The sequence below is a fragment of the Talpa occidentalis genome, unplaced genomic scaffold (assembly GCF_014898055.3).
Source record: "Talpa occidentalis isolate TD23 unplaced genomic scaffold, MPIMG_talOcc4v2.1 talOcc4.17, whole genome shotgun sequence".
NCBI lineage: Eukaryota > Metazoa > Chordata > Mammalia > Eulipotyphla > Talpidae > Talpa > Talpa occidentalis.
In genome coordinates, this window is record NW_023601754.1 from 51,811,303 (window position 1) to 51,830,907 (window position 19,605).

The window sequence follows — 19,605 nt, forward strand, 5'->3', positions numbered from 1 at the left end:
GGATCCCAGGACTCCCGGCGGGACGAGGGCCAGCGGGGGTGGGTGCGGCTGCGGGGGAGGGGCTGGCCGCACGTGCACGGAGGAGGCACAAGCGGGGTAAGGGGCGCGGCCACGGACCATTGCCCCCACCGTTGCCCCCACTGGAGCTGGGCCAGGGGACACGGCAGGGCCGGGTGCTGCAGGCCCGACTTCTGAATCCGGGTGCATCTTGGCGAGCAAGAAGCAGGGGGGCGTGCCCGTGCTCCTGGGAGGGGTGTGGAGCTGGCTGTGACCCCCAGCTGAGCTGGCTGTGACCCGCAGCCCCTCCCCACAGGGCCGCCCCGGAGAGCCTGGGGTGGCGGGAAGGGTCGGCATCCTGGGCCCCAGCAGAGGTGCGGGCAGCCGGCGGGAGAGGCCCCTGTGGCCCTGGCGGGTGGTCCCCGCGGGTGGCGCCGTCCTGTCTGGGGGCCCGGGTCGGGGCTGGGCAGGCTGGGCGCTGCCCAGGGAGCAGGCACAGGGCTGGGTGTGTCTGACCAGGGCTCTGGTGGGAAGTTGGGTGACCTCTGGGGCTCCCAGGGTGGGGGAGGCTGGCGTGCTGGGGGTGGGGCGCTTCCTCGGGCCCCAGGGAGCCCGGCCGAGGGGGGGGCCAGAGGGACTCTGGGTGTCGAGGGCCAGGCGACGTGTGGTCAGGGCCCGGGCCGGAGGGGCGGGCGGTTTCTGGGCAGGGAGGGCGACGGGGCCCTGGCCTCTGACGGGGCCCCCCCGCAGGCCTCGTGAAGCTGGGCATCCACTGCGTCACCTGCCAGAAGGTGGCCATCAAGATCGTCAACCGCGAGAAGCTCAGCGAGTCTGTGCTGATGAAGGTGAGGGCCGTGTCCAGCGCTGCCCGCCCCCTCAGGCCACGGGCTGGTGACCCCCCCCAGCCGGCCCGCGGGGGTGGGTCTGGTGCCCCCTGGGGGGTCCTTCTGCCTGCTGTCACCCGTGGGTGGGCCGCGACCCTGAGCCCCCCGCGGGTGAACCCTCTCGTCCTTGCCTGCCTCTGGGAGGGGGGAGCCGGCCCAGGCCTGCGGGGAGGTGGGGGGGGCTGGGGCTGCCCCGCACAGGGAGGCCCCTCACCGCGCCCCCTGCAGGTGGAGCGGGAGATCGCCATCCTGAAGCTGATCGAGCACCCGCACGTCCTGAAGCTGCACGACGTTTATGAAAACAAAAAATACTTGTAGGTGGCGCGGGCGCAGAGTGGGGGCCTCGGCTGGGGGCAGGCAGGGCGCCGGGAGTGGTGGGGGAAGGGCGGGCGCCCAGCCCGGCCGCCAAGGTCGCGGGGCCACCTAGGGGTGCTCCGGGGCTCTCAGACCTCTGCCCCCAACCCCCGCTTGCTTCCTCAAGGGTGGGTCAAGGCCGCTGCTGCCCTGTCCCCTGCGCGCTCAGCCGGCGCATCTCATGCTTGGGGACCCCCGCGTGCCCAGCGGGTGACTTCACCCTGTACCCAACGTGGCGGGTGGGTCTCCGCGGAGGGACCGGCGGGGTGGGAGCCCAGCGGCCCGGTCCCAGCAGTCTGGCCTCTGCCGCCCTGCCTGGGCTGTGGGGCAGCGCCTGCAGGTCACTGGGGCCAGCCAGCTCCCGGCTGCCCGCGGTTCCTGCTCCGTCGGGGCGCCGGGTGTGGCCGTCGGCAGAGGCTGAGGCTGAGGCCTTCCGAGCCGGGAGGGTCATGCTGCAGCCCGCACAGCCCACCTGCCCCTGCGCCTCTGCCACACCGGCAGCTCGACGGGCACGGCGTGGCCCATCCATGCGGGAGGCGGGTGGCCCGGCCAGGTCCTGCTGCACCCAGTGTCCCCCTGGGGCCCCAGGGAGCTGGAAGGCACAGGAACAAGCAGGGAGTCCTGCCTGGCACCGCAGTTTCCAGCCCCCCCCATGAGGAGTCAGGCTCCAAGTGCCAGGGGCTGTCCCACCCTCCCCGGCCCGTGCTGTGGGAGACCGGAGGCCAGCACTGCCGCCCCGGGCGCCCCAGGGACAGCACCCTGCCTCCCACACCCTCCCCAGGCTACCACCCCCATGGCCCCAGGGTGCCCCTGGCCCCTGAGGTCAGGCAGGCATCGGGCGGGGACCCCAGGGCACCCCCACGGTGGCTCCTAGAACCCAGCCCTTCGGGGTCCGTGCGCTGGCAGAGGCTCACAGCCCCCTCTCACTGGCTGCCTTCCAAGGGACCCCGGCCCCTGCCCTGAGCCTGGGGCCTTCCTGCGCTGCCCTCTCTGTCCGGCCCTTCTGTCCCGCCCCATGTTCCCGGCCGCGGGCTGGCACCCTGTCCGGCACCCTGTCCCAGTCACCCTGGGGACCCCCTCCCGGTGCCAGGCTCCTCAGGGCCCTGCAGCCACAGCCTCTGTCTCCAAGACCCCCCTGAGGGCACGGGGTGCCCCGCCCTGCGGGGATCGGCCCTGGCTTGGCCCCCGGGAGCCTCGCGGGCAGGCCAGGGCCGGCCGGCAGGTGGGCAGGCTGCCGGTGCCCCCTGACGCCGCCGCGCCCCCAGATACCTGGTGCTAGAACACGTGTCCGGCGGGGAGCTCTTCGACTACCTGGTGAAGAAGGGCAGGCTCACCCCCAAGGAGGCCCGCAAGTTCTTCCGGCAGATCATCTCCGCCCTGGACTTCTGCCACAGCCACTCCATCTGGTGGGTGCCCGCCCCGGCGCCCCAGGGAGAGCCCGCCCCGCCCCCACGACCCCCGCGCCCCACACAGCCCCCGGGACTGGGACGGCCCCCCGCCCGGGCCCAGCAGCCTCGCGCGGCGGGGGCGGGGGGGCGGGGGGGCGGGGGGGGGGGTCGCGCCGGGGCGGGCGGGGCCCCTGGACCAGCCGCGCGGCCTCGCTGCCCAGCCACAGGGACCTGAAGCCCGAGAACCTGCTGCTGGACGAGAAGAACAACATCCGCGTGGCCGACTTCGGGATGGCGTCGCTGCAGGTGGGGGACAGCCTGCTGGAGACCAGCTGCGGGTGAGCGCCGCGCCGCCGGCTGGCCGTGTCCGTCTGTCCCGGGGGCCTCCGCGGGGGGCGCGGGGCGCGCGGGGCGCGGGAGCCTCAGCCGTCCCCGCTGACCTGGCGGGAGCCCGCGGCCGGGTGGGGAGCGCGGCGCCCGGCCCGGCCCTGACGCCTGTTTTCTGCCCCAGGTCCCCCCACTACGCCTGCCCCGAGGTCATCCGGGTAAGTCGCCCCCCGCGGGCCGGCCCGGCGCGCCCGGGGTCACCCCTGCCTGTGCACCCCGAGGCCCGCCGCCCCGGGGCCACCCCTGCCTGTGCACCCCGAGGCCCGCCGCCCCGGGGCCACCCCTGCCTGTGCACCCCGAGGCCCGCCGCCCCGGGGCCACCCCTGCCTGTGCACCCCGAGGCCCGCCGCCCCGGGGTCACCCCTGCCTGTGCACCCCGAGGCCCGCCGCCCCGGGGCCACCCCTGCCTGTGCACCCCGAGGCGCGCCGCCACCCGGGCCTGTGCTGTCCGCAGGGGGAGAAGTACGACGGGCGCAAGGCGGACGTGTGGAGCTGCGGGGTCATCCTGTTCGCGCTGCTCGTGGTGAGGCCCCCCGCGGCCCCCGCGCCCCGCCCCCGCCCCCCGCGCCCCCGCCCCCCGCGCTGACCCTCCCGGCCGGCAGGGGGCGCTGCCCTTCGACGACGACAACCTGCGGCAGCTGCTGGAGAAGGTCAAGCGCGGCGTGTTCCACATGCCCCACTTCATCCCGCCCGACTGCCAGGGCCTGCTGCGCGGCATGATCGAGGTGGACGCCGCGCGGCGCCTCACGGTGCGTCCCCGCCGGCCCCCGGGGGCTCGGCCCGGCTGCACGCGGGGCCCGCGGGGTGCGCCTGCTGGGCGGGGGGCGGGGGGCGGGGGGGGGGCTCGGGCGGGCGCCGGGGCCTGCTGGGGCGCGAGGAGGCCCCGGCCGGGGCGCTGGCCCCCTTCGGGCCGGCGACCCCAGGACAGCGGGCGGCAGGACCCTGGGGCGATGCCGCTCCTGGCGCCCCCCAAGTAGTTGGCCCTGAGGTGCATGGGGGAGCAGGGTGGGTCCCACGCTGCCGGCTCACCCCCGCACCCCCGCGCCCAGGCCTCCCTCTTGGACCCCCAGCGCAGGCCCCTGGCCGGGCGCAGCCCCTCCGCCTTCTCTCGCAGCCGTGTCCTCTCCACGGCCCTGAGGCCGCCCGGAGCCTCGGGGGACACGGCCCCCCACTCCCGCGCCCCCCTCTCCTGACCCCTCTTAACAGCCCCCTCCTGCTTCCCCTTCCTCCTCCTGCCCCTGCACGCCCCTCGCGCCCCCTGACGCCCCCTGACGCCCTGTCTCTCTCCCGCAGCTCGAGCACATTCAGAAGCACACGTGGTACATGTAAGTAGCCGCTCCTCCGCCACCGCCTGCTTTGCCGTCCCGTGGCCCGGGCCAGGGGGAGCTGCGCCCACCCCACGTGCGCTCAGGTCGGCGGGGCGCGGGCAGGAGCAGGCGTGCGGAGCGGGCGCAGGAGAGCCACCGGCCCGGGGGCCCAGGAGGGGGTGGCTCCTGCCCTGGCGTGCAGACGGGGGTGACCCGGCGCCCGGTTGTCCGCAGAGGAGGCAAGAACGAGCCGGAGCCGGAGCAGCCGGTCCCCCGCAAGGTGCAGATGCGCTCGCTGCCCAGCCTGGAGGACATCGACCCCGACGTGCTGGACAGCATGCACTCGCTGGGCTGCTTCCGGGACCGCAACAAGCTGCTGCAGGACCTGCTGTCGGAGGAGTGCGTGGGGCCGGGCCCGCGGGAGGAGTGGGTCCCGGGGACAGGGCTGTAGGCCCCCGGACCGCCGCCCCAGCTGCCAACCCCAACCGTCCTGGGCCTTCCCATCGCCCTGCTGCAGGGAAAACCAGGAGAAGATGATCTACTTCCTCCTCCTGGACCGGAAAGAAAGGTACCCCAGTCACGAGGACGAGGACCTGCCCCCCAGGAATGAGATAGGTACTGGTCCCGCAGCCTGCCCTCCCTGCGCCCTCCACCCTGCAAGGCCTGACCCCAGTCTGTGCGCAGACCCGCCCCGGAAGCGTGTGGACTCCCCGATGCTGAACCGGCACGGCAAGCGGCGCCCCGAGCGCAAGTCCATGGAGGTGCTCAGCGTGACGGACGGCGGCTCCCCCGTGCCTGCGCGGCGCGCCATCGAGATGGCCCAGCACGGCCAGAGGTGCGTGCGTGCGCGAGCCGGCCGCCCTGCTGCCCTGGCCATCAGCGGCAGCACCCAGCCCTGGCTCCAGCTGGCCTGCCTCCCCCGGCCCTGGGCTGGCCACACTGCTGGTCTGCACGGGCGGGACTGGACTCCGCCCTGTTGGCCGGAGTCAAGCCGCGTTGGGTCCGGCCATCCTGGACGGGACGGGACTAGACAGGCCTGGGCTGCACTGGACTTAGCTGGGCTGGGCTGCACTGGGCGCTGGGCTGGGTTGAGAGTGGTCAGGCCGTGTGCAGTGCCTGCAGCCCAGCGGGGCTACCCCACTTGGCCTCTACGTCGGGGTCCCTGTGACTGTGGGGGTGGGGTGTGGAGGCGAGGAGCAGGTCTGGGGTTTCCCAGCAACCCCCAGAGGAAGGCGAGGCATCCGGGTCCTGCAGGCTCAGGCGGAGGCTGGGTGAGGCCCCGCGCAGACCCTCAGCCCGAAGGGGCAGCCGGCGAGGCCCACTGTCCTGACGGGTGAAGCCTTCAGCCACCAGCCCTGCCCCCACACCTGCTGCAGGCTCCGGGGCTGGCCCGGCCTCTTGAGTCGCCAGGAGCCAGAGGGCGGGGCTGTGGTCACCGTCAGGCCCGCTGGGCTGGAGTTGCCGCCCGACCTCCCAGGCCCTCCCCAGGGGACAGGGCTGGCTCCGCTGCCGCGGGGCTGAGACGGGAACAGGTGCCCATACTCCGCCCTTTGGGCCTCTGTCCTGCCAGGGGAGGGGCCGCTCTCCTAGTGGCCCCGGCGTGTGGCCGGCCGCCCTCCCAGGCCGTGCCGACGCGGCCCTCCCCACGCAGGGGCAGCCGGGCCTCGGTGGGGCTGGGCAGGGGCCGCTGGCCGCCCTGTGTCTCGGGCCCCCCGCGCCGCCGCTGCTTCCCCTCCGGGCCACCTGGCCGGCCGTCCGAGCAGCCCCCACATCTTGGCGTCTCCGGCCCAAACTTGCCCGCCCGGCGCGGGCCGCGCACCGCTGAGCTGTGGGGTCCGGCCTCCCGGCCGCGGCGCGGCCGCGTCAGTAACTGTGTTTTCTCACTTTGTTCCCGCTGTAGTAAAGCAATGTTCAGTAAAAGCCTGGATATCGCTGAAGCCCACCCCCAATTCAGCAAAGACGACAGGTACACACTCAGCCCGCCCACCCGCCCCGGCCGGGACCGGCGGGTCTGGGGCGGCTCGAGCCGGTGCTCCCGCCCTCCCCCTGCGGCGAGGCAGCCCTTCCCGAGAGTGGGGGGCCTGGGGCAGCGGTGAGGCCGGAGGCGTGGGCTGCGGGCCAGCGAGCGCCCCCCCAGAGGGAGTGGAGACCCACAGGCTCTCCTGGCCCCAGGCCCCGTGGCTGCCAGCCGCCGCGGCCCAGGCGGACCTCCCTCCCCAGCCCGGGGCGGGCCAGAGTGGAAGCAGCGGCCCCAGCGGCTCGGCCGGGCCCAGCAGCCGGCTCGCGGGGGCTCGACGGTCCCAGGGGTGCGTGTGGGGCTGGCCTTCTGGGCAGTGCCGGCCCCCCCTGCTGCCCAACTGCCACCCCCGCCCCCAGCAGTCGTAGCTTAGCGCCCCGTGCGGCGAGGCGGGCGTGGGGAAGCGCCTCTCTGCTCCTCCTGCCGTCCGGCGCCAAGTGGCTGGCTGGGCTGGCTCGACGTGAGGCCTGGTGGCGGGGGCTCGTGGCGCCGGCCTGACGGTGACCACGGCCCTGCCCTCTGGCTCCTGGCGACCGGTGGATGCCTGTGCCCTTCTCGGCCTCCGAACGCCGCGGGCGGCTGTCGTGCGCGGGCAGGCGGGCATCTGGGTCGCGGGGGACCGGGGCCGCGGTGCTGGCCGCGAGGGCCTCTGTCCGCCCCTCCGGGGCTGTCGTGTCCTTCCCTCTGGAAAGTGGTGCCGGGGCCCCGGCCGCGGGCTCTGGAGCAGGTGGCGCCCTGCCGGCGTCTCAGCGGGCACCTTCCGGCTGGCCCACACCGCAGACGTCCCTGACCGTGCCCGCCCAGCCTCGCTCTGCCCAGGCCCCGAGGGCCAGCGGAGAGGGCGGGGCCGCCCCACACGCGCGGGTTGGCGCCGGGCTGGCTGGGCAGGCGCGACGCGGGCTGGAGCGGGGGCGGCTGGTGACTGCTCGCCGGATGCGAGGTGCCCGGTCAGCACGGGACTCGGGAGCCTGTGAGAGCCCCGACCTGGGGGCCAGGTGGGCTCAGGGCGGCCAGCACCCGGGAGCCCCCGTCCCCCTGGTGCCCCCATCCACCGAAGACCTGACAGGCCATCCTGGGCCTCGGGCCCGGGGCAGCCGCGTGCAGAGGGAAGGCGAGGGACCTGAGGCCGCTGGCCACGCGCTGCGTTCAGATGTGGCTCCCGGCGGGCAGCGGGGCCCTCTGGGGCCTGTGAGAGGCCGGCGGGGACGGCAGGCCGGCCCCACACGGGCAGCCCCGCCCCAGGCCCGGGGCAGCCTGGAGGCTCTTGGCCAGGGCTGCAGGCCTCCCGGGGCGTCCCCCTGGGGGAGAGGAGCCGAGCCCGAGGCTGCTCCCCACGCTGAGCGGCCCTTCTGCCTGTGTCCCCAGGTCTAGGTCCATCAGTGGCGCCTCCTCCGGCCTCTCCACCAGCCCGCTCAGCAGCCCCCGGGTGAGTGACCGCACCTGCCCTCCCAGGCACCCGCGCGGCCCCTGCCCCGGGCTGCCCTGGCCAAGCAGCTGTTCCGTTCTGTGCCGTTTGCTCCCCCCGAGGCGCCCCTGCCTGCCTCCCCGCCCCCCTCACCGGCCCACGGCCCGCCCCCGACCCTGCCGACGCCCAGCCCCCCACCCCCACCCCCACCCCCACCCCGCCGGCCCTGCCCAGGGCCCCGCTTGGCCCCGGCGCCCCGGACCAGCCCAAGCACCCACTCTGCCCCTGTCATACAGGTGACCCCGCACCCCTCTCCGAGGGGCAGTCCCCTCCCCACCCCCAAGGGGACGCCGGTGCACACGCCGAAGGAGAGCCCGGCGGGCACACCCACCCCCACGCCGCCGTCCAGCCCCAGCGTGGGTGGGGTGCCCTGGCGCACGCGGCTCAGCTCCATCAAGAACAGCTTCCTGGGGTCGCCCCGCTTCCACCGCCGGAAACTGCAAGGTGAGGAGGTGCAGGGGGCACGGCCCCGGGCAGCCGCACTCCTGCGGGGGCGGGGGTGGGGGCGGCCAGCCCGCTCGCGGTGCCCAGGCCGCGCGGGGGCGGGAGGCGGGAGGCGGGAGGCAGGGCCTCAGCGCCAGGAGGCGGGACAGCTCCCAGGCCGCCCGAGCCCGGGTGCCCAGACAGTGCAGGGCGCGGCTGCAGGAGCCCCAGCAGGGTGGGCGGGCGGGCAGGGCCGCGGTCTCCACCTTCTCCCTCTCTCCTGCGCAGTTCCCACCCCGGAGGAGATGTCCAACCTGACCCCGGAGTCGTCTCCAGAGTGAGTGGCCCCGCCTGGGCGGCTCTGGGCAGGCTCCGGGCCCTCCCCCGCGTGCGGGGCCGGCACTTCCCCGAGCCCTCCGGTCGGCCCTCCGCCTGCCCCCCCTCCAGCTCCGGTCTGCACCTGCCCCACAGGGTCGGCGGTTGGGGCACAGGCCTGGGGGGCGCTTCCAAGGGGATTCGGCTCCTTCCTGCTGGGCCACGATGCCGCTGCCGGGCTGGGGCAGCTGCTGGGGCGATTCTCTGCCCCCTGGGAGCCCAGGCCCATGGCAGGGCAGCCATGGCCAGGCCCTGGGGCCCAACCTGCTCTCGCTCCTGGGGACACCACCTCCGCCCTGTGTGTGCGGGCGTGGTGGGGCTGCGGCAGGTGGCAGCCAGGGAGGGGCGCTGGCTGAGCTGCCCCCGCGTGCAGCCAGGCGGAGTCCACAGCCTTGGGGGCCTCAGAGAGCAACAGGCTGGGGGCGGGTGGGGGCCGCGGGGAACAGTATGGGGGCGGCCGGTCCTTGCCGAGGCCCACGAGTGCAAGCAGGGGGGCTCGTGGGCGGCGCCAGGCGGAGCAGAGCAGCACCCCCGGGTGGAACAAGACCCCTCAGGCTGCTCCGTGGCTGTCCTCGCAGGGCCTGGCCGAGGCGGGGGCGGTGTCAGCCGGGCCGCAGGTCCCCGCACGGCCTTCATGCTCGTTGCCCGCCTGTTGGGAGCGCCCGGGACTGCCTGCGGCTATTTGTCTGAGAAGTGGGAGCTGCCCAGTGGCAGCCGCCCCGGGTGACCTGCGTGGTCGAGGCCCTGGGCTGGTTCCCGCCAGGGCAGGGCTGGCCCGGGAGGCCCCGAGCGGGCCCCTGGAGCTGCAGCGGGCTGGACACGGCCCGCCCACCGCACCTGGCCCTCCAGAGCCCTGATCCCTTCAGGTGACCCCGTCTGCGGGGGCAGAGTCCACGGAGCCGGGGCCGCTGGTCCTCGCGCTCTGTCGAGGGAGGAGAAGCGAACCCTGTGTGGGCAACAGGTCGGTCGTCCCGTGCTGGGCACTCTGGCCAGCAGTGGGAGGGACTAAGGTGGTGGCTGCCGTGGCTTCAGATGGCCACGGCAGCAGAAGACGGAAGAGCCCACGGTGGAAGTGGGAGGGACAGGGCTGGCCGCCCACGCAGCCGAAAAGCGCCGGCCCCACCACAGAGTCAGCCTGTGGGAGCTGCTGGGTGGCAGCCAGGTGTCCGGGCCGCAGTGTCCTCACCTGGACTGGACTGGCCCCGGCCTGGATGCTGGACATGGCCGCTGCGGCCAGCTCCCGGCACACATGCTGCCTGCTGTGGACATGCTGTCTGAAGCTCAGTGTGGGCACGCCAGGCGCTGCCCTGGGGTGGCCACCACACTCCAAGCTGTTGCCCCCGGGGCAGAGGCAGGAGCCTGTCACAGGCACCCCAGGCCGTGGGCCCAGGAGCCTCGGGGCAGAGCCACGGAGAGGTCGGTCTGTCGCAGTGCGGGGCGCAGAGGCGGGCCCAGGGGAAGGGACAGGAGGACAGGACATGGGGTGGGGTGAGGCGAGGCCAGTGGAGGGTGCAGTCAGCCTGGCCCTGCGGGTGCACCCGCCCTGAGAGGCCAGCAGCTGAGCCCCAGGGCCTGCGGAGCCTCCGTCTTGGCGGGGGTCGGCTGGGGCCACAGGTCTTGGGTGGCTGTGGTGCTGAGCCCAGGGCAGTCCTCTCCCGTCCACGCCTCCCCCACCCCCGCCGCCTCCTCCGAGTGCTGCACCGAAACACCCCAAACTCGAAGTGAGGCTGGGCCGGCGTCAGCACCACGCGCCCGGGGCCTGGCGGGCGGCAGGCCCACCTTTGGGCAGCTCCGCACAGGCCTTCACGCCTGACCGGCCCCGCCCGCCCCTCCCAGGCTGGCCAAGAAGTCCTGGTTCGGGAACTTCATCAGCCTGGAGAAGGAGGAGCAGATCTTTGTGGTCATCAAGGACAAACCGCTGAGCTCCATCAAGGCTGACATCGTGCACGCCTTCCTGTCGGTGAGCAGCCGGGGCCGCCGTGTGGGAGCGGCCTTGGCCAGGTCTGGTGGCCTGAGACCGGGGCCGCCCCAGGGGCCCGTCTGGGTGTCCCGGGAGCCCCAGAGCTGCTGGCCCCCCGGTTGCTCGGGGCCTCGGGGAGCTCCGTTTTCCTCCCTGAGCTCTGGGCGACGGCGCGCGCGGCCCTGAGCGTCCTCCAGAGGGAGAAGCTGTGTCCCTGCTGCCCAAGCTCGGACCTCACCGGCAGGGCGTGGGGTCCCCGTGGGGGTCGGCGCCCCCACCATCCAGGCTACAGCCACGGCTCACACGGGGCCCCTCAGCCAGGCCCAGCAAAGCCCATCGTGGGGTGGAGGGAATGACCTCCACAGAGCCACCTGGCCACTGTGGCTTGCGCCCCCGCGGGCCCACCTGGCCCCAGGCCCCTCCTCCTGCTCTGGGGACCCCAGGCCCCTCCGCGTGTGCGTGGATGCAGCCAGCACTCATGCCCCTCAGTGGCAGGCGTGTCCTGGGGCTGCCCGCTGACCCACCTGGCCCTGGTGGCTCTGAACAGCAGCCCTGGTGGCTGCAGCACCCGGAGTCGCAGAGGCTCCTCTGCAGGCCCCAGTGGGGCAGCAGGGTGCTGGCCGCATGGCCTTGGCCACAGCAGCGCTCTGGGCATCAGCAGAGGCTGCCCTCCGTCCCGCTGCCACCGCTCTGCGGTGCCCTGGCTCCCCACGCCCTCCACGTCTGCCCTCACGCGGCGGCCACTCCTCTGCAGGGCCGCGCGCTCACAGCCCCGGGGGCTGGCCGCCCCCCTCCGTTCAGCCACCCGGCTCAGGACCCCCCTCAGGTCCCCCCGACTCCGCCCCCCCAGGCTCAGGCTCCCTCTAGGGTCCACGCCCCACGGAGCCCAGGCCCCACCCCCGGCTCAGGCCCCTCCCCCCGCAGATCCCCAGCCTGGGCCACAGCGTCATCTCACAGACGAGCTTCAGGGCCGAGTACAAGGCCACGGGGGGCCCAGCGGTGTTCCAGAAGCCAGTCAAGTTCCAGGTGGACATCACCTACACGGAGGGCGGGGAGGCGCAGAAGGAGAACGGCATCTACTCGGTCACCTTCACGCTGCTGTCAGGTGAGGCGCCGGGCAGGGCGGGGGCCGGGAGCCGCAGGGCTCCGCCTGATCTCTGGTCTCCCCCAGGCCCCAGCCGGCGCTTCAAGAGGGTGGTGGAGACCATCCAGACCCAGCTGCTGAGCACGCACGGCCAGCCCTCCGCCCAGCACTTGGCAGGTGAGGCGGGCTCGGCGCGACGCCCTCCCTGCCCTGAGCTGTGCGCCTGGCCCCGGGAGCAGGTCCCCGTCTCCGCACACCCAGGGAGGTAGGGCCCAGCACCCCGCACTGAAAGGCGCCTCTTGTCCACTGTAGAACACCCCCCGCCAGCGCCAGGACTAAGCTGGGGCGCTGGGCTTCAGGGCCAGAAGGTGGCCACCAGCTACGAGAGTAGCCTCTGATGCTGGCAGGTAAGGTGTCCGGCCCGCCGCTGGGCGGGAGGCGGCTGCGGGCAGGTCCTCCGGTGTGAGCAGCCCGGCCTGAGGAGGGCACCCAGTGCCCGCTCACACGCAGCGGCGTCCCCGGCCCTGGACGGGCCTCGTGGGCCCCGTACCCAGGCCGAGCAGCTGGACACGGGGTGGCCTGGCCCCGGCCCAGCAAGAGCAGGCTCTGGGACAGCAGGGCCGAGGTCCTGCTGGGAGGCTGCCGCCCGCCACTGTGCCCCATAGCACCCAGAGGGCGCGAGCCTAAGGCCTGCTGGGCTGCCCACCACCCGCCCAGCAGTGATGGCCTAGGAACGGCTGGCCTGAGGTCTGCCAAAGCGGGGACCCCCGTCTGGGCTAAGGCGGGCACTCAGGAGAAGGGACCTGTGGCCGGGGCTGCGGCAGGGCATGAACACGCCTGTCAGCTGTGAGGCGGGTGGCCCTGAGGCCTGAGCCGGCGTCCACCCAGCCCACCTCTCAGACCGGGGCCTCCATGGGCCCTTCCCCAGCCTGCTGGGGTCACTTTCTGTGCTTCTGTGTGGGGGCCTGCAGGCCAGACCTGCCCACTCGTCCCGTCCCTGCCATCCTCATTCCATCGTCTGTCTCCCCCGCCCCCACATGCCTGGTCACCCCCGATGCTGGCCCAGCCCCACCGCAGGCCACTCCCAGGCTGGCAGGGGCAGCAGGGCCGAGTCCTGAAGGCTCCTCCTCTCGGGGCAGTGCGGTCAGGGAAGCGGGCTTGGGAGGGACCTGCCTTGGGGTGGCGGAGGAAGAGGCCAGGGCTTAGGTGCGGAGAGGACCACTCAGCCCCTGAACCGCCCCCCGCCGTGGGCTGTGCCCTTGACTGCCGTGCCACTCGGAGGCGTCACTGCAGCCGCCTGCCCCTGCCCCGTGACCCCTTGCTGGGTCAGGACACAGCAGCGTGCTAGGCGCACGCCCTCCCCAGGGACCTGCTGGCCCCTGTCCCTGGAGACCAGGTGCTCTTTGCAAGCCCCAAGCCCCCTGCCCCGCCCTGCCCCAGTGCCTCCTGCGGGCCCTGTGCGCCAGCCTTTCCCAACATACTCCCTTCCCGCTGGACACACCTGTCCAGAGCACAGTCCCAGGGTCACTTAGGGGACCCCACCCACCACCCCAGTAGGGCCCCCGCCCGCCCCAGGGCGGGGTGGCCGAAGGGCACATCCCCCCTTGTACAGGCAGTGAGGACCTCGAGGGACCCCAGGCCCAGGGCCACACTCGGTGCCCAGGCACAGCAGAGGGTGGGAGAGGGCCAGGGAGGGGTGTGGACACCACCAAGGAGCAAGCGGGCTGCACTGCGCCTGGGCATAGCACAGCAGCGGGCCAGGGAGCCCAGCACAGCCCACGGGCGCAGCCCTGGACTCAGCTCCAGATGCCCCCGACCCCTGGCAGGGCGGGGGGACGGGCAGGCCCAGGCACCCAGGGCAGGGCCCTGCCCACACCTCAGCGTCTGGCTGCTCTGAGGGCCGCCACTGCCCAGGACATGCCCCCCTCCATGTCTGCACCGAGCCCCGCCCGCCGAGGCCCCACCCTCCGCCAAACCCCGCCCACCCCGGCCCCCCCAGCCCGCACCCCAGGCTCCGCGCCCAGCACGAGCCCCGCCCGCCGAGGCCCCGCCCTCGGCCAGGCCCCGCCCACCGAGGCCCCACCCTCAGCCGAGCCCCGCCCACTCGAGCCCCGCCCCGCCCCCAGGCGCTGCCCCACCAAGCCCCGCCCGCCGCCCGCCCACAGGCCCCGCCCACCCGGCCCCGCCCCCGGCACCCTGGCCCCTCCCTGCGGGCAGCGCCGACTCCGCGGGCCCAGAGCATCTTTTCACGCGTCTCCCCCTCCTCTCTCCGTTCTGTGCTCCAGACACCACTAACTGTATGGAAATGATGACGGGGAGGCTTTCCAAATGTGGTAAGAACCCCTCACGCTCCCGGGGCCCCCCAGCCTGTCCACCGCGCGCCCCGCGGCCACGCCTGGCAGCTGCCTCGCTGCTCCGGGGCTGTCCTGGGGTCCCTGGGCACGCCGGGGTCCAGATACGCCCGCGCACCCGCCACGCTCCGCTGTGCGCCCCCCAGGGCAGCTGCAGGTCCGGCTCTTGCATGGGGCAGGCCAGGGAATGACCCCCAGGCTAGAGCAGGGGAGGGTCCCCGTGCGCCCTGGCAGGGGCCCCGTCCCTGGGCAGGGGCCGGCTTCAGGCCCTCTGTCCACGGGCGGGGGAGGGGCCCCTCCCCTCGAGGCCGAGGGCCGCCTACTGCTGCCCCAGCAGCGAGGGCCACACGCACTCTGGGCTCGGTTAGGGAGTGGAGCTGAGGCCCCCCCGGGCACCTAGGCAGGGGACGCAGGCCCCGGTGGGGTGCCCATCCCTTTCTGCCCTCCCTCCTGCCCTCAGGACGTCCACTCTGGGCCTGGGGCCTCCTCTCTGGCCGCCTGCCCCCCGCCCTCCCACACCCCACCCTCCATGCCTGTCCACCCATCTGTCCATCTGTCTGTCTGCTGCTGCCCTCTGTCCACGCGGAGCCCCCACTTCCCGGGAGAAGCGCGGCAGGCAGCTGCTGCGCCCCGGCCGGGGCAGCCCCGGGGCCTTGGCCCGGCACCAGCCGCCCTCCGCGTCCACGCCTGGCCTCCTGCCCCCGCCGGTCCCGAGTGGGATCCCGGCCGGCAAGGCCATGGGCTGAAGGGGGCGGCGAGACGGTGCCCGCTTGGCTGGGCACAGGTGGAGGGAGGGCCGGCCTGGTGGAGGGAGGGGCCCGGCCGCCGCCAGCCCCCCCGCCGGCCCGGGCAGGGCCCCCCGCGCCCGCCCGCTTGCTGCCCGCCCGCCCCCGGCCCCGCGCTGGGCCGCTCCTCGCCCAGGCCCTTCGTTCGTTCATCGGTTTGTCTGTTCTCTCTCCTTCCCTCCCTCTTCTCCCGTTTCTGTTTTTCTCTCTCTTGTCTTCTGTGTCCCCAGGCAGCCCATTGAGTAACTTCTTTGACGTAATTAAACAACTTTTTTCAGACGAGAAGAACGGGCAGGCGGCCCAGGCCCCCAGCACGCCCAAGCGGAGTGCCCAGGGCCCCCTCGGTGACGGCACGGCCGCGGGCCCTGGCCGGGCTGCCGAGTACCCAGCGGGCGAGGACACGGCCGAGACGGGGCTGCCCGCCGCCCCCCGCGAGCAGCCTTAGACACATAGCCCGGCGGCCCCAAGGCCCCCTCGCCGCCCGCGCCCTGGACCCCGGGCCGTGCCCGTCCGTCCGCCTAGACTGTGCGAAGCCCGGGGGACGGCGGGGGCCGCGGGTCGCCGCTCGCTGGGCCTGCCCGCGCCCGCTCTCTCGCTGCCTCTGCCCCTGCCTGTCTCTGACGGCGTCACTGTTTCCATCCGCACCAGGAATTATCCCGAAAAGTTAACATGTCACCTCCACGAGGCCGTCCTCCGTGCTCCGCGCCGGACACCGGCTGACCGAAGGCAGCTGCCGTGGACCCGCCCTCGCTGCTGCTGCTGCCTGCGGGAGGCCCGCCGCGTCCACCTGCCTGGCCGCGATGGGCCGGCCCTCCCGCCCGGCGACCAGACTCGCAGTGACCGGCGTCCCGGCGGGCCGCGGCGGCGAAGCGGGGCGAGGGCCTCTCCCCGGCGCCCTCCCCCGAAGCGCCGGGCGCCGCTGCCCGCCACCCCAACCCGCACCCCACCCGCGTCGCCGCGGCCGCGCACCCTGGGGCCTGGCGTTCCTTGCCGGCCGCGGACACAGGCCCGGAGGCGCAGCGCCGTCCGGCTGGCCGAGATCAGTGTTATTTATTCGCCGTCCGCCGAGCCCCTCTGCTTCTCCGTCCGGGCCGGGCCGGCGGCAGCGCCCGGCTGGCCTGGGCTCGGGCGGGGAGGGCCTGGGCGGAGGCGCCCTGAGGACGGGGCGTGAGGTGTGGGCGGCGGGGCAGCCGGTCGGCGCAAACTACTGTAAACTTTAAAGAATTCCTGCGAGATATTTTTATAAACTTTTTTCCTGGTGGTTTTTGGAAAGGTGTGGGCGGGGCGGCGCGCGGGGCTCGAGGCCTGTCCCGGCCCCGGCTCGGCCCTGCGGTCCCGAGGGCGAGGAGCGGCCCTGGGCCCAGGCGGGCGGCTGGTCCTGGCCGGGCTGCCCGGGGCGGCGGCAGGAGGAAGGCCCCGCCGGCCCCAGCGCACACAGGCCGGCAGGGTTTTTTTATTAAAATGACAAAAAAGTTTTTAAAAAAAAAGCAAAACAAGGACAGGAAGCGGCTGGCGGCCGACACGGCAGGCTCCAGCCCCTCCAGCTTCTGCGGCGCCCCCCGGGCCGGCCCGGACTGCATGCCTCTGCTCTCGCGCCCCCCGCCCCGCAGCCCCCGGCCCCCGCAGGCCCGCCGGAGGGCCCGAAAGCAATACCTCCCGGCCTCCCCCGCCGCGGGGGCCTGCGGGGCCGGGGAGTGGACTGCCCGCCCGTGTACCCTCCAGGTGACTGTGAGCCAGCGACTTCCCAACAATAAACTCCTTCAGCAAAGACGCGGCGCCCGTCTCTGCAAGTGTCCGTCCCCTGGGGGGGCCCGGGGCGCCTCTCGCCCCCACGGCGCCGCCTCTGCCCCGCTGAAGAGGACGGGCCCGGCGGGGTGCGGGAGGCCTCTCCCGGGGCCCCGGCCGTCTGCGCGGGGGCCTGTGCAGGGGCGAGAGGCTGGATGCTGGGGCCTGGCCGCCCGGCAGCCCCCAGTGGCTATGGGCGGCTCTTGCATAGAGGGGTGGCCCGGCTGTGCTCACCCTGCCCGCCGGCGGCCTCTGGGCACCACAGCCACGCAGTGACCGCCCCCGGGGCATCGCTGGAGGGGCCTGTGGAGCCCGCACGGGAAGCAGCCCGCTGGCCTGGCACTGCTCGCCCTGCCCTGCCCAGCCCCCCACAGCCTGCGCCTTTGGGGGAGGTGGTGGTGCCAGAGGGACCCCAAGAGGCTGAGGCTCCAGGTTAACCTCGGCTTGAAGTCGAGGCGGCGGGAAGGAACGCCCCGCTGCCCCGGGGTCCCGCCGGCTGGCCGGGAGGACATTTCTTGCCCCGTGCACCTGCGTTGCTGGACGAGCAGCTACACAGACCTGCCTGCGCGGCCTGCGGCGGCAGGACACAGCCCCGCCCGCCCCGCACTCCGGCCCCCTCCGGCGCCGGGCGGCTCCCGGCTGGGGACCGGGCAGGCGGGCGTGAGGCGGCCTCACCACTGCCGGGAAGCCCAAGCTCAGGGGCTGCTCAGGCAACGGACGACCCGGGGGGCCCAGCAGGGTCAAGCCTGGCCTGGGCCTGACCCTCGGCCTCAAGCACGTGGGTGCGTGCTGCACCAGCCTGGGGTCCCGGGGAGCACCGCAGCCACACGGAGCCTGCCGAGGCCTTGCGGGTGCAGCGGAGGGCCCCCCGCGGGGTCCAGAGCGGCACCGTCCCCACGCAGGGCGTCCTGAGGCCCGGGTCCGGCTGCCTGCCCAGCGAGGGTGCTGCCTGGCCCCCCGTCCTCAGCCCTGCAGACCCAGTCCAGTGGCCTGTCCCTCTCGTGCGAGTGTGCAGCGGGCAGAGCTGGCAGTGCAGCGGCAGAGCCCCGTGGGGGCGGCGGCAGGGGAGGGCAGGGCTCGGCAGGTCAGGGGACGCCCTGTGCGCCACACGCGGGTCAAGCGCCTCCCAGACTGAGTCACCGCGGCTGGCGCATCCTTGCGGCCCGGCAAGCGCCATGGCGTGGCAGCACCGACCTGCCGCGGCTCCGGTCTCGCCGAACCGCGCGTGGGTGGGGGCACGGCCCGTCCCGAGTCTCCAGGGCCGTCTCCCTCCTTCGGCCTCCGGCCCCCCAGGAGCCCATTTTTGGAGAGCCCCGCCCGGCAGGGCCGCGCCTGCACCGCCCACCCCCGCACCTGAGCAGTTGTGGGCGCGGTTGGCGTCCAGGGGCCCAGACCCCGGGCAGCTCACACCCTCGCCCCTCCCTGGCCCCCCATGGTCCACTGATGAGCGCCAGGGCCAACCCCAAATCTCCCCCCACCCCCAACCGAACAGGCCTTCCCAGAAGACCCTCTGGCTTTGGCTTTGATGAGGTGAGGGTGTCAGCCCCCAGGCCTGGCCCCCACCCGCTCCCCTTCTCAGGAGCTCGCCCCACGCGCCACAGGCTCCCAAAGGCACAGCTCGGCCCGCCCTCTGGCTTCCAGGGAAGCACCCTCTTGCACCCCCGCCTTGGCTGGGGAGAGCGCGCCATTCTGCCTGCAGGACAGAGCCCCCCCGGGTGGACCAGCACTTGGGGCAGGCTGGGATCCCCGAGTGCGCCGGGCCCAGCGGAGGCCCCGCCCCAGTGCAGGACAGTCCCGGGTGCATCAGGGCCGGGCTGGGACAGAGGGCAGTGGGCAGCCCGGTGCCAGTCCTTGTGGCACTCCCCTCTCCATATGGACTCCTGGGGACCAGGCCCGGATGGCACCCTCCCAGTCTGTGTGCCCTAGACGCCTCCTGGGATGCCCTGGGGCCCCGCGGAACGAGCCCCTGGCACACACCCGTGCTCCAGGGCTCAGGCCCTACGCAGCCACGCCTACGCACGTGAGCCTGGTTCTGGCTGCAGCCCCTGGGCGGGAGCCCGGCATCCAGGCCGCACACGGAGGACTCCTGGCACCGTGCTAGGCTCTCACGCCAGGGCAGCGGGATGAGGCGAGAGGCTCAGGCTGGACACGCCCGGCGACGGGGGCTGCAGCTTCCTAGGCTCGAAACCTGGCAGGGACCAGGGCGCGTGCCCCGGGAGCCCCAGCCTTCCTGCAGTGGGGGGTGCCGGACCCCGAGGTGATGGCGGAGTCTGTGCCGGTCAGCGGGCGGGCTGGCCCAGCTCCTAGGGCGTTGCCGCTGCCCCGTGCACCTGCAGGGGGCTGCTGAGAGGTCGGACCCCAGCTTGTCCCCAGCTGCCAGGGGACAGCGCCTGGGTGGGAGGAAGGGTGGTCACCAGCAGGGGCGAGGCCGCAGCATGAAGGTGGCCCCAGGAATGCCCACCTGGGGGGCCCTGCGAGGCCCCTTCTCCTACCGCCCTGGGCCCTCACGGGTCACGCGGCAGACCACACGCAGGCTGACCTGAGAGACGCTCTTTATTGGGGCTGGACAGGGAGCCGAGCACGCACACCCCACCCAGGCCCACCTGAGCCCGCCGCGCCCGCGGGCCCTCCCGGGACGGAGCCATGCGCACCCCCCACCCCCGGCCTCCCCCCGCGCCCGCCCGTCCTGAGCTGCCAACCGCCAGAGCCGGCTGGGCCGAGGCCCGGGAGAGATGGAGGGCCCCGGTCATCCCCACCCGAGACAGAACGAGAAAGCGGGAACAAGCCTGCGGCCCGAGCCCCCCGAGGAAGCCGCCTCTCAGCGGCCTCCCCCCCAGGGCCGGGCGGGCTGTGCAGGGGGGGGGGGGGCAGAAACCCCAGAAGGGGACTCCGCGCTCAGGCGCAGAAACGCTTGTGGAGCGAAGGAACCAGCCCGAGGGTCTTCCTGATGAGCGCACCCGGCACACAGGCCCGCGGGGGCCGCCCCGGTCCGCCGGCTGTGAGCCCGCGAGACCTCCCTCCCAGGTGCCCGGCACGCGCGCCC

At 74.2% G+C, this 19,605-nt stretch overlaps 1 protein-coding gene across 3 annotated transcripts in view; it reads left to right on the plus strand.

Annotated features, from left to right (window-relative positions):
- BRSK2 (BR serine/threonine kinase 2) overlaps nucleotides 1–15,534 on the plus strand; it is a 29,832-nt gene extending 14,298 nt beyond the window's left edge. The window contains exons 2-20 of one of the 3 annotated variants that reach the window (XM_037517391.1): nucleotides 748–842; nucleotides 1,110–1,195; nucleotides 2,501–2,641; nucleotides 2,845–2,961; nucleotides 3,135–3,168; nucleotides 3,465–3,533; nucleotides 3,613–3,759; nucleotides 4,304–4,335; nucleotides 4,552–4,716; nucleotides 4,835–4,932; nucleotides 5,002–5,152; nucleotides 7,700–7,760; nucleotides 8,036–8,243; nucleotides 8,511–8,559; nucleotides 10,434–10,557; nucleotides 11,482–11,662; nucleotides 11,729–11,818; nucleotides 13,927–13,974; nucleotides 15,426–15,534. In XM_037517391.1, coding sequence (XP_037373288.1) covers nucleotides 748–842; nucleotides 1,110–1,195; nucleotides 2,501–2,641; nucleotides 2,845–2,961; nucleotides 3,135–3,168; nucleotides 3,465–3,533; nucleotides 3,613–3,759; nucleotides 4,304–4,335; nucleotides 4,552–4,716; nucleotides 4,835–4,932; nucleotides 5,002–5,152; nucleotides 7,700–7,760; nucleotides 8,036–8,243; nucleotides 8,511–8,559; nucleotides 10,434–10,557; nucleotides 11,482–11,662; nucleotides 11,729–11,818; nucleotides 13,927–13,974; nucleotides 15,426–15,445 — 1,916 coding nt within the window. In that variant the 3' untranslated portion in view covers nucleotides 15,446–15,534. Of the gene's footprint in view, nucleotides 1–747; nucleotides 843–1,109; nucleotides 1,196–2,500; nucleotides 2,642–2,844; nucleotides 2,962–3,134; nucleotides 3,169–3,464; nucleotides 3,534–3,612; nucleotides 3,760–4,303; nucleotides 4,336–4,551; nucleotides 4,717–4,834; nucleotides 4,933–5,001; nucleotides 5,153–7,699; nucleotides 7,761–8,035; nucleotides 8,244–8,510; nucleotides 8,560–10,433; nucleotides 10,558–11,481; nucleotides 11,663–11,728; nucleotides 11,819–13,926; nucleotides 13,975–15,007; nucleotides 15,223–15,425 lie in introns of those variants that run through there. The other 2 variants (XM_037517389.1, XM_037517390.1) reach the window with 2 other exon arrangements.
- Nucleotides 15,535–19,605: the final 4,071 nt, after the last annotated feature.